General features: G+C 37.2%; 1 protein-coding gene across 1 annotated transcript in view; it reads left to right on the forward strand.

Annotated features, from left to right (window-relative positions):
- Window positions 1-16,753, forward strand: part of EYS (eyes shut homolog) — a 797,164-nt gene that overhangs the window by 759,528 nt on the left and 20,883 nt on the right. Inside the window, exons 43-46 of the mRNA XM_054514337.1 lie at window positions 300-466; window positions 657-801; window positions 7,223-7,397; window positions 15,008-15,180. Of these exons, the coding sequence (XP_054370312.1) occupies window positions 300-466; window positions 657-801; window positions 7,223-7,397; window positions 15,008-15,180 (660 nt within the window). The remainder of the gene's footprint in view (window positions 1-299; window positions 467-656; window positions 802-7,222; window positions 7,398-15,007; window positions 15,181-16,753) is intronic.

Below are 16,753 nucleotides of genomic sequence, written 5' to 3' on the forward strand. Positions count from 1 at the left end.
GGGTTGAAGGGTCGACAGGTTTTGTAGATATCACTCACTTAACTGTAGTATGAAAAAAATCTTCTGTCAAAAATCCTATAATGTTTAAAATCTCTGCAGTTTCTATTTTAAATACAAAATAATACTAGAAAGAGTATTACAAGTTAAACAGAGAATATTAGAAATATATAGTAAACTCATAAGCTTCCTGGCTATTATTTTGCTAAATTGCTAATTTTTCAGTGGATTTGGAGTATATTTTACACACTGATGTTCACTAAATCTTGCAATAAGTAGTTATCCTTCTTTTGTTTTTTCAGGTCTGAATGGAGATGATTTCTTGGAGCTAGGCCTCCGTAATGGGAGAGTGGTATATAGCTACAATCTAGGCTCTGGCACAGCAACAATCATTAGCAAACCACTCGATCTGACGCTCAATATTCATGTCATCCATCTTGGCAGAAATCTCCAGAAAGGCTGGCTGAAGGTAAAAAAGAAGGATATCCTGAAGATAGCCTTTAGATGAAAGTGTTCTCTGTGTTTTTTCACATTTTACATGGAAAATGTAATTATTATTTTTGTGCTTCCTTGTAAAGCTGGGAGGATTTTCTTCACTAGAAGTTCCTAAATAAAGGCAAACCCCTTTTTTGTAACAAGTATTAATGTTTCATTGAAAGGTGGATGATCAGAAGAATAAAACTGTCACTTCTCCTGGAAGGCTGGTTGGACTCAATGTCTTCAGTCAGTTTTATTTAGGAGGCTATCGTGAGTATACTCCAGAGCTCCTACCAAAGGGACCCAGATTTAAGAATGGCTTTCAAGGTAAAGATTGCACAATTTTCAATTCATTTTATTACATGCATCAGATTGTTTATCTTTCTTTCATAGGCAATCTCTGCCTTGTCAGGAAACAAACTAGAATCTCCTTGGCTGAATTTCCTGTGGCTTTTCATTATTTCACTCTGAGAACTAAGAAACTAAGATCACTAAGATGATGCAAAAAGAGGCATTGCTAAATAATTTTAATACTTTCCATTTCTGCTAAAATGGAAGTTTTCCACTGTAGTGTTTGCCATGTAACCTCTTCTTATGTGTCCCTGTTCTACAGCATCACTTCAAAATGACTTCCTTTCTCTGAAGTAGTTTAGATTCTGCTTCCACTGTGACTCACAGTGCTAGTTTGGGTAATAGATTGCACACTGAAAACGTCTTTCTGAAAGACATCAGATTTTTTTTCCTGGCATTATGACCTAGGTCTCGGGGCAGGACTTAGCTAATTCCTTTTGCAAATATTTATCAAGCAGATAATAATTTTTACCTCAAAACTGATATTGAAGTTTTATTAATCTGTTTTCAACTCTTACCAGATCAGCAATGAAGCAAAGGACTTGTTCATAACACTTTATTTTTGTTCTTTATTTCCAAAGAAACAATGTTCTTGATATTTACAAGGTAAAATTTCAATTAATTTTAAGCACTGGAAAGCCTTTCAAACGAAAAGAAAACATTTTGCAACAGTAAAACAGAGTGTGGGTTCTCAGTTATGAAACTGAGGGTATGTTATGAAAGTCAAGCATAGCAATAAAACTCACTTTAATGCACTAAAACACTGCATTTCCATTAAGCCCATGTACCTGCTTTATTTCCAGCCATTACTTCACGTTTTTTTCTTACACTGACATTTCCTCAAATTCAATTTCATATTGTCATTTCTTAGTCAACTTCTCAGCCAGAATGTCATATGAATTAACATCTCCTCTGTCTCTGTCTTTTCAGGAAGCATGGATTGTATGGTTATACCTTTCATGGCCTCTAAGCAGCTTGCAAATTGGCATATCATAAAACATAATGTCAGTGCGACTGTTTTCAGAGGGTCAATATCTGTGAAGTACTTTGGGCATTTTCATAGATGTGCTAATGTTAGGGGTGGCTAACAGGAATATCTAGTGCTTTACTTAAGCACAAATATTTTGAGTTTTCCAGATTCCTCATGTTACAAATGTATTGTAAGGATCAAATTTCTACAGATTCAATATTTTCAATATTTTTTTAGAAACCACAAATTCATGTACTGTTAGTTACCATACTATTTATTGATTTTTTCATGCTCTTTAAAAAGAAGTATTACTGCAAAATTTTGGGAAACATGTAGCACATAAACAGTTTTCTCTATGTACCTAGCATTTATAGTATTGAGACTATTATTTTTGCTAATTAATTCCATGCTCCTGTTCCCAGCAGCAGCTTGTCTCTGTTCTCCAATGCACAGTGGCTTTCAAGGAATCTACACTTTCCTATGATCAATTTCCTCCAATGTTTTCTTACATAGTCAGCATCTCATTTGTTCTTCTAGCTCAGAAATCTCCCCAGTTTCAGTTCTCAGGATCTTCAGGATAAAAAATAAACCTCCATAGGTTTTTTTTTCCCAGAGTGGGAACTGCAATACCACTATGAGAGAAGAAAATTTTGAATTATTTTACTTCAGCCAAATTGCAGCTGTAGGGATCTCACAGAAGCTCTGGAAGTGCCAGCCAAGATAAATTTATCTAGGACATAGTTGATTAAACCACTCAGAGTTTTGGAACCCTGCTGCTGACTCCTTTTAAAGACATGATTTATTAAAACCATTTTGCTTCTAATTCTAAGGAATGTACCTCTTTTGTAAGAGATCACTACTGGATGAAGAAACACTGAGACCAGCCTCACTGCTGCAGACTAAATGTCCCCAGTGTCAGTGTGCAATAATTTAGGATTTTTACTCTGCACAATTACAGTTTCAGACTATTTCTACCATGACCTGCATGCCTTTAGCACTTGTACAAGACATTTCCACAGAGGAGGAGGAAACTGAATGCAAATTTTTTTTAATAAATTGTCATTTAATAATCAAAAGTTATGGAATTTTTAATTTAGGAAATCAGCACCTAGAGATTCTTTTGAAAGGCTGAAGGATGTTTGATGGTACTGTAAGCAATTTGCAAAGTTTCATTCAGCTCCTATGAGAAGCTGAAAACTGGTAGAGCTCAGATGAAGCAGCCAAGTTCACGTGGACTCTGAGGTTCTTTGCACTTTATCTGAATTTGAGGTTCCTTAGGGGCTTATTGGAGCTTTTTGTAAATGGGATTGTTTACTTTAGTGCTCAGCTTTTTTTCTATTTCCTATAACACTAGGGTAACTAAGGGACTTTGAGAGTTTTCTGAGTGCACTGCAGATGCTCTAAAAAGTCAAATGTGAGGTTTAGGTAGCTGAAAGTCTTGTGGCCAAAGAGACTCAGCCTGGTCATTAATGGACAATCTGAAAAGGGAGTGTGAAACCAACTGACTCATGTTCAAAGGTCTGCACAACTCAGTACTATGACTCATCTACACAAAATGAGACAGAAAATTATTTGGGAAAAGCTAGAAGTTACAGCTGAATTTCCAGCCCTTCCATCTCTGAAAGAGGCAGAGAGAAATCTGGTGTCAGGGACAAAAGAGGGAGAATTCTGATGTTTCATGCTCTGTGCTACCATGACTGCAGGATTCAGTCTCTAGCCATCAACCCAACTGATGGAGAGCCATGGCTTGCATCAAGAAATAAGTGAGGAGCAGAGAAAGAGAAGCAACTGATTGTTCCTGTGGTCCTGTTCCTAAGCAGGATGAAGCATGGCTATAGAAGTTATCTGTTGTTTGACAGCAACTATTATTAAAAGGAGTAAATAGGCTAAAGAAACTCTTACCACAAAGCTGAACTGTTGAAGAGCCTCTTTCATGCTGAAAGAGCCATCTCTTCACATAAATGATTTTGCAAAGTAAATAAAATTGCAGGTACTGCAATTACTTTTTAAAAATAGAGTAAGCCCAGGACACAGTTGAGTTCCAAACAGATACAAAAATAACCTTTCAGTCAAAGTTTAAGCTCGTAATAAGCTAGAATACCTTACAAGACTGATGAGGTTAAGACTACTTATCTTTATGTTCCTGCACCACTGATGTCACAGAAGGAAAGTGAGTTCTGAACTGGCTTTTAGTCAGTGCTGTATGATTCATACAGGTACCTCTGGGTGTTTGTATCACAGCTCTGAGAAGACCTGAGTAGTCACTGTCAGGGCCATTCTTTAGACCAGCACTCACAAACAGCAAAGAAAGACAGGGGAAAAGAAAAGCATTTGAGCATAGGTAGGATTTAAGAAATCTGTAAATTCAGTACTGCATTCAGATACAAAATATTTATCAGTATATCTATTTGTCAGTTCTCTTGCTGCATTTTAGTACATATTGAAAATGCCTGCTTTGTGTACTTTTTAGTCAAATTAGCAACAAGTGCTTAGAAGTGAGCAAGGGATCCTAGCAAGAAGTCATAGGAAAAATTTTTTGTGTGATAAGGGTATATCAGAAAAAATTTTTAAAAAAGTAAAGGTGAGCAGTGAAGTAATATATTTTATGAAAGTCCCTCAAGTTTACTTAATGGCTCTTTAGTGGTTTATGAGCTCTGCTTGACTGGGGGTGAAAGCCATAAAATAAATTGATGCTAAAAAAGGTCAGTAATAGAAAGGCCTAGGTGTGGTCTAAGAAGCCACAATTCAAAAGATTACAAAAAAAGGGTAGTATACCATCTGTGACTGTACAGTCTTGGTGTCTGATTTCTGTTTACTTGCATAAAACTGATGTTCAAAATCACGCCAAGTTTAACTCACAAAGTCAGGAACTTGGAGTTCCTCTTACAAACTTGGCTGTGTCAGGAAACCTCTCCATTATTCAGAATAGTTGGCAGTCTCTCATTAGAAGGGGCCCAGAACTGGCAGAGCTAAGGAAATTCAGGTCAGAAACAAGGCACATTCATCAGCTGATCCCTCTGCAGAAGGTTGTGTAGTGCTTGCTACAACAGGCTCAAATTGCTGCTCTGACTCATTAAATAAAAGGTTCAGTTTAACTTAGCTGGGCCAAAACACTCTTGTACCTATTACATGCTTTGTTTACCAGTGCTCGAGAACTGTTCCTAACCTAGATGGCACAGTTAAACTGTGGCTGGTGCACTCAAGCTAGTCATCAACACAAATGCCAGTTTATTTTCCATGATGACCTGAAAGTCCTTGAGGACTCACTGTGCTTTCCATTGTTTACGCAGAGCTCTGGGCTGCTTTTTCTTAGCACTCCAGCAAGACCCAGGAGAACAGAGCATGCTTTATCTGCTACTGATAAAGTGATGAAACATTAGTTAGGATTTACCAAGCATAAGGTGGCTAAAAAAAAAACCCTGTAAAAAGCAAAGAGGCAATAATACAAAGATTGCAAATAATCATCAAACTAGGTTATTTTTAAATTACATATTAAGAGTTTATGAATAAACAGTTATGTGTCAATATAGACAGAGCTACAAAATGTGTGAAATATGGAAATAGCCTAAGTAAGCTACTTTCACTATCATGAAACTGTGGTTAAAATAGTTATCTTGCTTGTAGATATTACTTATATTTTGTTTTAAAAAATTACATAACTGTAAAAAACCACATTGTATATTCATTGGGTCTTTCAGATGCAAGTCTATTTCTTTTGTGATTTCAGTGAATCATGCAAAAACTCATGTTAAGTGATGCTTTTAAAATCAGTGTAATGATTACTTGCCATCTCCATATCATAACCTTTCCCTGCTTCTAATATTAAGCAGAGAGACTCTGAAATGCCCTGCTGAATTCCAGCTATTCTTGTGATTTCAGGCACTGTAGGAATTCACTCCGTCTCAGCTAAATTTTATAAATCATGTTTAGAAAGCTCTGGGCATTTTCAGATACATTTATCTACTAGTTTAACTAATGTGGTTTAAAACCTGATTTTTAGTTTGAAATTGTACATATATTTATGTATAGATCCAGATGACATTTCAAAAATGTTTAAGGCTACCTTTAAATGTGACTGTACATCACTTGGATGCTGGGGTACATTTTGAAAGGTCATTTAGGATTTGATAAAAAAATATATATATTATATTATATAATTATATGGCATCATCTTTGGTTTTGCTGTATAGAAATAAGCACATGGAGTCACAAACATGATCCAGAAATACTGATGACTTCAGCCTGACCCATAAGGCTGCCTATCCTGTGACACCACCAGGCAGAGCAAAGTGTCTCCAAAGAGGCAGTCCCTGGAAAGCTCACAGGCTGCGCAGGAGCTGCTGGGAAGGAGCAAGTAGGGAACACCTCTGCTTCACTCAGAAGCTTTAGCTCCTCCTTTCACTCGGGATATCAATGGATTATGACATTAAAAGAAAATCAGAGCATAGATCCAGGCACTGGCACTCGATCATCTTTACAAAACATTTTTACAAATAAATTATTACAATATTCCCTAACAAATATTTATGACAATTATTGTTTTCCTAAACAATTCTTTACTGTGTTCAGGGATTTAGAATAATCTTTGGATCATTTCCCAGTGGCAGTCTGCATGCAGCTGTACTCTTCTGGAAAGTAATAAAAGTTTGATAATAAAATTGTGATCATGCCAGGTCACTTGGCCACAGGACCAAGCAACAGACCCAGAAGTATTTACCTTACTAGTATATGTTAATTTTTAAAATTATTTTCTGAGATTAAGGGCCTGAAGAAGCAGTCTACCTCAACGTAAAAATGTCTTGTGTGACATGATCTGCATGTACCAAGGACTGAAGCATTCACTTGAGAAGGGAAGAATTTGAGTCATTACCTGAAAGGGTCCTTTTCAGCCTGTCGGAAATTCAAGTCCACATTCCTTATTTGCATTATATTATTTGATGACATTTGGATTCTATTATATTTTATATTAAGTAGGTTTCTTGCTGTCCTTCTCTTTTTTTTTTCCTCGGGTTTTTGGGGCTTTGGTTGGTTGGTTGGCTGTCCTTGTGGTGCTTTATATTTTTTTGGGATTTGTGACTGTTTTTATCTGATATAGAAACATACCTGTAAGAGCATGAGTAAACTCAAATTTAGTGTAAACACAAAATTGCATCTAGTCACTGACTTTATATACTGTCTATTCCTTAAGAAAATATTTCCTTTGTTTTACCCACCGTTAAATGAAGGACTTCTGATCATCTACTCATTTGCCTGAACAGAAAGTAGCTGGCCTACCTTTATCTTCTGTAGATGGTATGGTCGCCCATTCACTGAAGATATTCTGGAGGAACCCACCCACTGAGGGTTGACACTGCCCTCTTGTTCAGTTTGTTTTGCCTTTCACTATCTGTTTTAAACTTAATTTCTTTCTTTCTTTCTACTTTTGAGGTTGCATTTTTGATGTTCAAGTTCGCACCAGCCTTAATGAAGGATTTAAATCACCAGGAACTCCAGAAGGACACCCCAATTCTGGTCGCAGTGTTGGACAATGTAAAGATTCCCCATGCAGTTTAATAAAATGCAGAAATGGTGGCAAGTGCATAGAAAGTGGCTCTACCGTTTAGTAAGTAAATATATATATAATATATTATATATATGTTTTTAGGCACAGCATAGACTGTCCCTAGACTAATAACTGTGGTAATTTATTGTGTTCATAACAGAATGAGGAAGGAAGGAAGGAAGGAAGGAAGGAAGGAAGGAAGGAAGGAAGGAAGGAAGGAAGGAAGGAAGGAAGGAAGGAAGGAAGGAAGGAAGGAAGGAAGGAAGGAAGGAAGGAAGGAAGGAAGGAAGGAAGGAAGGAAGGAAGGAAGGAAGGAAGGAAGGAAGGAAGGAAGGAAGGAAGGAAGGAAGGAAGGAAGGAAGGAAGGAAGGAAGGAAGGAAGGAAGGAAGCTGATGAAAGTTCATTCAGTTAGACAAACACATTAATATTAAAATAATGTTAGGACCATTTCTGGGGAATATTTTTAACAAATTCCATGGGCTGGTTCTGCTCCACTAAGTCACTGGCATCCAGACTTACTGGGAAATGCATGGGAAGAATTAGATGTGTGACCTTTTTCTAAAATAAAGTGAGCAGCGTGAATAGCAGAGAAAAAGTAATAAAGAGGAGAGCTTGACTGTGTTAATGTCCAAATGTGACTGATGGGGCAAAAATAGGTGATGTCTGTTTTCTGGGAATTATATTTTTCATTAAAAAACCCATTGTGGAATAAACCACCGACTGTCCAACATTAGAAAGTTCTGAACCAGTTTAAATCTGTAGGAGCTCCAAACATTGTTCAAAGTCTGTCAGCTCATCTCTAAGCTGCTCACCTGGCTGATCTATGGGATGAGAGGGGGTAGCCAGGAGAGGTTGCCCAAAATATGAATCTATGGTCTTTCATGCCTTGTCTCTCAGTGTAGATGGAGCTGAGTGCCCAGGCTGTATGCACTGAGGGAGGAAGCTCATTTGCAGTTCCAAATTGCTGTTGAGTGTCAACACTTCCATTGTAATAAATTTTGTTTTCACTTTGTAACGCAGCTGTAAAACCTTTGCTGATGAGGATTTTTTTATTTTAAGAGTATCTGCCAAGATTAATTATGCTTGCTTCCCCTTATGTGCTTTCACATGTGCTCATTTATTTCCACAGATTTGCATAAATTTTTTAAAAAGGGAAAAGTGTTGATTTAAAGCTTGTTAAGATACTCACTGGAAACATTGCAGACAGCGAGACAGATTTGAATGAGAAAAAAGGCTTTGCACTGTGGAGCCTCTGTATGATGCTTCTTAAAACAACAAAAACCTGTCCTTCTGTGTGCTATGAAGAAAAACATTTGCATATCTGTCAAACCAAAAACAATCTACTAACTCTGGATTGGAGAGAGAATTATATGGTAATTGGTTTTGCTGCCTGTGACACAAATCTTCACCTGTAAGAAAATTTGTACAAAAAACCTGCTTCTAAAGCTAGTAAACTGTACTCATATTTGGAAAACTGACCCCAAGATTAACACACAGATTGGTCCCCATTCCCCTTATAAGTCTTTTTATAATCCTCTAAATACAGTAATGAAGGAAATGCTTTAAAAAATATAATTTGGAATTGTTTTCTGATTGTTGCACTGCTGCATGTCACAACTGTTGCACTTTGCAGCATCCTCCCAGAGCTGTTAAACCCTTGACATTTGATCTTTCTGAGGAACAAGAAAGGATAATGGTCGTCTTTCCGCTTATGAGCATATTAGAGACAATACAAAACCAAAACTGCAAGACAAAAAAAGCATAAATGTGGGCCGAAACATCCCACTCCCATCCACCCACCTAAATCCTTGCTTCAGCAATTTACTCAGCTGTGCTAAGTCACCTTCTTGTCCATAAGATGAACCACCACCAGCAGCATCTAAAGCACATTTGGAAAGCAGGTGGCAGGCTAGAATGGCAGCTGGTGACAGGAAAACATAGCAAGCTTGGTATTATAGACAAAGTTCTTTTTCATCATTCCAGTATTCCAGATTAGTTTAGGGATTATTCTAAAATTTCTGGGGCACTGGGGGAAGGGGGGAGGAAGGACGGAAGGAGGGTGTAATTTGGTTTTTCTGGTGGTTTGTTTGTTTGCATTTAATTCATAGTGACCTACTACTGAATTCTATTCCTGTCCCCATATCTCAGGACAGCTAGTGTCGCAGACATCTTTTCATTAAAAATCCTTCTTTAGGATTTTTCCTTCTGAGAAGCTGAGAGGCCTCAGAAACAAAATGTAATCAATGGTTATCTGCTGCTGTGGAATGCAGCAGGTAGATCCATGATTGGTCTCGTGTGGATGTTTGGATTTAGTGACCAGTCACGGCAGAGCTGGCTCTCTCTCTCTGTCTGAGCCACAGACCTTTGTTTTCATTCTTTTCCATTCTATTCTTAGCTTAGCTAGCCTTCTGAGATGAAACTTTTCCTTCTATTCTTTATAGTATAGTTTTAATGTAATATATATATACAATAAAATAATAAATCAAGCCTTCTGAACATGGAGTCAACATTCTCGTCTCTTCCCTCACCTGGAAACCCCTGTGAACACTGTCACACAGCTAGGTCTACACACACCAAGTATATGTGCATGCATGTACCAGTAATGGCCACCTTTTCCTCTCACAGAAAAAGTGAAGCATTGCCAGACATGGATGTAGCTTACATCTAATTTCTGTCAAAGTGCAGTAGCTGTCAATATTGTCTCAATATATTTTCTCAGAGGGAACTTCTTTCTATTTTCAAATCATCCATGTTCCTTTGAAGAGCAGAGTCCTTGAGGGAACTGGATTTGTGTTCAAATATTTTCTCTGCTGAAATGAGATCTCTCCAGAGGTTTTGGTTGCTGTTTTGAGCTATTTTTATGTCTTTCTTTCACCACCCTGCCAGAAAGTGTGCAGTGCTGTTAAGCTGTAGATTCAGTTGCTATAGGGATAATGCTTTGATTTAAATAGAAGCAGAAATATGCAGCATTAATCTTTACATTCTGGTCAGCAACAGAGCACAACTGCTGTGTTTTAAAAAAACAAAGGGGAATTACTTGAATAATAAAATGAAGAATATAATTTTCAAGGGACAATAGTATCCCCTATTATTTTATTTGTGATGCAAAATTATGGAAAATAGAAAATTTAATGTAGCAAGATTGTCTGCTAGGTGTTATGGCTACTTCTTGTGAAGTAAGAAAAAAAAATGTATCTTGTGTGCTATTTGAACAGAACATCAGACAAAATGGAGAGGATTCAATCTGCTGAATGTGAGCATGCAGTGTCACTTTAGACACCCCTGGGTATATGTTTGGCCATCAGCTGTGGCTTCAGAAGAATTTGGGACTTGAATAAGTTTTCTGTCATATCTCCAAGCCTCATGTGGATTTCTCAGTATTCTATAGCTTTCAAAAAGAACAGCCACTCAGGTTTCAGAAATTAAATCATACCCCATATATGTGAGGTGGCCCACAAAAGGAGCTTCTGTAGTCTTGTTATTAGGCCAGATTCAATTAAAATAAATTTGCAGTGCAAGAACAGAATCAATATGGAACACAAGGACATAACTTTCATACTCTCTAAGGAAAAAGACATTTCTCTGTTTAATAATCATGGTTTAAAACAATACAAGGTTCTGTTTTGGGGGGTGAATTTGCTATCTAAAATTTTTCATCCAATTTGCCTTATTTAATAGGACACTTTTGCAGCATTCCATGGTCCTCTTTGTTTAAATACAGCTGATTCTCTTCCAATCTTGTCTTCTTTAGGCTCCCTCCTTACCTTCCAGCCTGAAGATAGACTGTTTTTTGTTAATGCTCTGGTCTTCCACTGTGTGAATTTGAAACCACTCTTATTTAGAAATTTCCTTCCTTGCTCAGACTCTTTCCACTACAAAACAAATTCAAGAACTGTATCAAGAAATCTCCAGTGGATTGGGCAGCTTGATGGGGCTAATACATGCCAATATGGATTTCAGATGTCCTGCACTATCTGACATACTTAAATGATGTTGAGATATGTTTCAGTTCCTCCTGCAGACGTGTTTGGAGGTCACACAAGATACCCTAGGGAGTTTCAGATGTCACTAAACATCTGCCTAATCTCAGCTGATCTAAGTAATTTGACAAATTAATTAAGCTTCTGATCTCCATTGAGTATATGCCCATCTTGCATATAGAATCCTAAATTCAGGTGTCAGAATGTGCAGACCTGGACACCTCCTTTTCTGCTATAAAGTTACTTGTTTGATTTGACATCACATTTGCATAGCTATGGGAAATTCCATATTTGTTAGCATTGAGAATGACATTTTAAATTGCATATTTTCCATATTTAATAGAGGAATGTTTTTTGTTTCATTTTGGAGCTAAGTAATCATTTCAATTCTTTACTAATCCTTTAGGATCTTTAGTTATTTCACTATAAAGTTCAAGAAAGTTTGATCAGGATTTTGTGTAGTAACACACAGACACACTTCTTACATATTTTATGTGTAAGATTACTTTTCATTACTTTTTTTATTGTTGCCTGAATTTTGATTAAAAATTTTGGGTTTTGGTTCATAATCAACAGTGACATACACTTGTCATCCTTGCTTATGTGAAAACTGTGTTATTTGTTTGAGAGCTAATTTTGGCTTTGGTAAGGAACTTTGAACCTGAATAAACCATTCTATGAATACTGCATGACACTTTTAAGCATTTTACAAGAAGGAAAAAAGAAAATGCCATTAAATTAATTAATCCTTGAGCTTTCTAAATACAAACATTTCAGAACTTGAAGTGGTATTTGAATTTCCAAAATTTAAAGTGAGTTTGTTTTGCTTCCTGAACTGACTGACTTTGCCCCGTACTTACTCTGAAATGCATTCTATTAATATTCCTTGGCAAAACCAGATGATTCAAGATTATACAGTTTGTTTTGACACATAATCATTGACATTTTGACACAAAATCAAAGTTGTACTTGAAAGCCTTTCTATCCTTTTCCACCTGAAAATATGCTTTAGAAAACAAGAAAAAAGAAAAAAGACATTTTGGCAGTTCCTCTTGAGATACTGGTATCTCTAGTATAGAAGAGATATTTACAGAATTTAATCTATGTTTTTCAAAAAGCCTGAAAATAGGAAAGTATCTTGCAGTGACATTGTCTCCTAAGACACATAAACTTAGAGTGTCTCCAGGTGAGGTAAATGTGTAGGATCCTATTAGAGTCAGTGGAGATCCAGGCCTTTCCAGTTGTCTAAAGACTGGCATTCTAATGGCACAGGTCCTGGGATACTTTTCTGGTCTTCATAGGAGCACAGAAATGGAGCATTCCAGAGAAGAACAAGTCTTCTACAGCTCTTCTGCTGGCTCACACATCTCTCAGACCCACCATGGATCAGAAGGCAAATATCATTTGTCTGTGTTGAGGCCACTGAATGCAGGACTTTATCATTAGGGCCATGCATGAGCTGGTTTGTGGGATGGATCGTGCCCCAGTTCCCATGACTGTTCCTGCTCCATCACCACTGATTGATTAGTAGCTGAGCTCAGGCAGTTCCTGGATGATCCCATTGCTTATACTTGAGCATTCTGTCAGACCTCTGTCAGAAACTTGTCTCCCTGGCTAACAGCTGCCTCTCTCAAATACTTCTAGGGCAAGTGGAAACCAGCTGGGCACCTGATGTAACATCAAATTAACTGCCTTGATCTTAGAGTGAATCTCATCTCTTATACCTAAAGAAATACAAACATCTGGATGATGCTCTTAGTCATACAATTTACTTTTAGGTAGCTCTACAAGGAGCAGGGAGTTGGACTCAAAGATCCCTATGAGTCCCTTCCAGCTTGAGGTATTTTGTGATTCTGAATAGGTCTTTAAATCCCTGAGTCAAGTCACTAGTGCAAGCTATTGGGCTCTCCTGGTCTGGAAAGACAAGCAACCAAATTCAGGAAGACATAGAGAAAACTAGACCAGCATGGCAGGCTGTATGATGGAAAATTTCTAAAACACTTGCTCTTCTTTCATCTCTGTAAAGACTAGGAAATTTTGTATCAAACTTCTCAACAGCAGTTCAGCTTGCTTAGGTGTGTTAAATAGGCTTCATTTGGTGATAGATCATTGCTACTGTAGGCCAGGAAACAGGTTCAGCTCTGTGCAAATGATTTTAAATTAATTTAAATACCTGACTTCTGTTACATCATAAGAGACAAGAATTAAAAGAAACTTAAAGACATAAGCAGACATAAGCCAGGGAAAGGGGAAGAAGCCTCATGTACAATGCCCAAGAGCAGCAGCATCAGCTCCAGCAGCCTCCCTCATGGCACCAGGAAGGGGCACTGCTGTTTGCACTCAGGGAGTTAAATCACATCCCCTTCTCAGCAGCTTTCATGCATCAAAGCATAACATTTATAGCTGGGACAGAAAGCATTCTGATGCTGACTTTGATGAATTGAGGTGCTTTTGCTTTTGCAAGGTCCTGTCCTCTTTTCCCCTTCATTCCAAATGTCTGTTTATTGCTCTGAAGGGTTTGTTGGCAGTGCTTTGTTTACATGTTGTCTGATCTGAAGGTTTGGTGAAACAGCAGTTTCACAAGCTCCTCATTATGTTTTATGCAGAAACAGTGGGCTGATTAATGGAGGATGTGCAAGTCAGTTAGTGCAAAGAAAAAATTCCAGAGTTTGCACAAAGCAAAAAACCAAACAAACATGGACCAATCAAAACCCAATCAAAGTATGAGTTTTCATTCTTAGCATTGAGAGAGAAACTTCCAGTGAAAAAAATCCATAAATGTTTTTATTCAGGGGAATAATTTTTTAATCATAAAGAGATACAAAATACTAGAATAAAAATAGGTCTAATATATGTAATTTTAACTCTTTAGTAAGGAGGCCATTTTAAACATCAATCCCAAGTGTATTCTGTATTTAACAATTTCTATAGAATTCATACTAATTTTAAATTTATAGGTTATTGTGACTTTTTTGGGTTTGTTCCACAGCCTGGATGAAAGAAAGGCATAAAGTGTAGCAGACAATAACAAGTTCAATGATTCAGTCAGTTTAGAAAGTTTATTTTTGATATAGGATTGCAATCATAGATATATGAAACCCAGATTGCCAACTCTTTCATGGCCATACCCACTATCCTCTTTTTCGTCAAGTGCTTCAACAAACCTACATTTGATATGCCAGTTATAAGAATTTAGAAAATTACCAATGACTAAGTGAAAGGCAGTTGCTGACAGACTCAAATTTTAGTAGCTAGTATTTGTCACTGTTAGCAATTCTCTTATGCTGGTTTTATTTTTATGACTTTTTTTTGCTGCTTACCTTTCCCTTTTAATGCCCACTTTAACTCCTCCTGGTTTATGAAGCCAAGGCCTTTTGGAATTATTTGTAGAGCAAAACAAACATATGAAAGCTACAAGCCTTTTTTTTTTTAATAAGATGCTAATATTGTAATGTTACTATTCAAAATAAAATATTTCCTATTATGTACATTTTTCTTTTATAATAAAATTAACATATCAAATAGTTAAATGAGAAACTTGGTTACTACCCTTTTCTTGTTAACCATTTTGAATCAGGTTATTGAATATAGGTATCCAAACTTGAAAATCTCTTGATTAGATTGCTACTGACATGTTGATTTCTTTTGATAATACTGTTGCATTCTTTCCCTTAATTTACCCTCCGCAGCTGTGACTGCCTCACTGGATGGAAAGGTGCATTTTGCACAGAAACTGTGTCAGTGTGTGATCCTGAGCATGATCCTCCACATCTGTGTCAGCAAGGCAGTACCTGCGTGCCACTGCCTGGAGGCTACACGTGTCACTGTCCTCTTGGAACAACTGGTACCTACTGTGAACAAGGTATGTCAAATGCACAGTACATTGTACACACAGATATGTGATGTAAAACCACAGCATTTTGCAATATATCAGTTAAATGTAACATAAAGACACAAACAAAATAGATTTAAGAAAGTGATGTTCCTTTCTGTTGGAAAAAGTAATTTAAAGCAATGAATTATTAGATATTGTTTACTTGCTTTGCTTATTTTTAATGCCATTTTTCCTTCATTTTCTTCAAATCAATCAACCAAATTCACAAGCATGATTTGTCAGGCACCAAGGGGACAGGAAGTATTGCAGAGCAATGTTATGGTACTTAGTTCAATTCCCAAGCTCATCATAATGAAGTAGGATGGGAAATACACTTGAGATCACAGTAGAGGGAAGCATCTGGGACCTTATCCAATTTCTACTGATCCTAATGGTGAAGTTCCTGTTGACTTCACAGTCTGTTGGGTAGGGGTGCACTGATAATGATGACAAGAGATGCAAACATCACTGTAAAAATCCACAAATGATTATTCTCCCAGGCTTTTTTTCAACATGCCACCCTCAAAATATGTCCTCAGTTTGCAGGTTTTGCATTTCTTACCCTCATGTAAAGGAATCCTTTATCTGTTTTCTTCTCTGAGAGATTGTGCAAATATTCAACAATGTGGACACACAGGTGTTGCAAGCTCAGGGACTTTTCCTGAAAGTGCCTGAAGTGACTCTGTGTGTAAGGAGGTACAGTCCACACCCTCTATTCCACAGCTCTTAGATTCATGTTAATTTTGTACAAGCTTATGTTTTTCTGTTGAGAAGCTTCTGTAAAACTTTTGGAGAACTCCAGTTACTGTTAAATAGCTGCCTTCCCAAACTGCCTGTCAAGGTCCAGCTCTCTTGTTGTGTGAGTTTGAAGCACAAAACTGACAAGCTGAACTGCATTTGACCTGATTTGCAGTCCTCCTCACCCTGTAATGGATAGTTCTTAAATCCCATTACACGTGGAACTGGTAGGCCCAAATGAAAAAGAATATAGCTTCTGGAAAGTTACTGTTGAATTCCTTATTCTACGTAAGAACATGCTTGCTTTATTGCCTCTGCTGCAACAGCTGTTCGAGGCTCTTTATATGAACTTCTCAATTTTGAATTCTCATTTCAAGTGAGGTTTTCAAAAGTAATGGCATCTGGATTCAGGACACTGATCATCAGGATATGTGCTATACACAAAGCAGGTAATTAATCAGGTAAACAGTCCTGTGTTCTGGTTCCAGAATTCATTTGGGTCTTCTTATGATGGCCACATTATCAGTACAGAACTTATATTGGAGCAAGAGAAAATTGTATTTCTTACAGATTGTCTTTCTTGCAGTAATTCTTCACCTGATAAACACATTAGAGGGCTCCTCTCTGTTTTATTTAAAAGCTTTCCTTTTATGAATAGGTACTGTGGATCCTGACCAAACTCTGTGCCCTGTATTTCACCTTACTCTGTGGCAGAATAATGAATTATCATGAGATTTTTCAAAGAGCAGTTTGCACTTTTAGTGGATAGCAAATTGCTAAAAAACAGCTGCTTATCAAGATTGAATATCTCATCTCTGGATTA

The sequence above is a fragment of the Molothrus ater genome, chromosome 3 (genome assembly GCF_012460135.2).
Source record: "Molothrus ater isolate BHLD 08-10-18 breed brown headed cowbird chromosome 3, BPBGC_Mater_1.1, whole genome shotgun sequence".
Taxonomy (NCBI): domain Eukaryota; kingdom Metazoa; phylum Chordata; class Aves; order Passeriformes; family Icteridae; genus Molothrus; species Molothrus ater.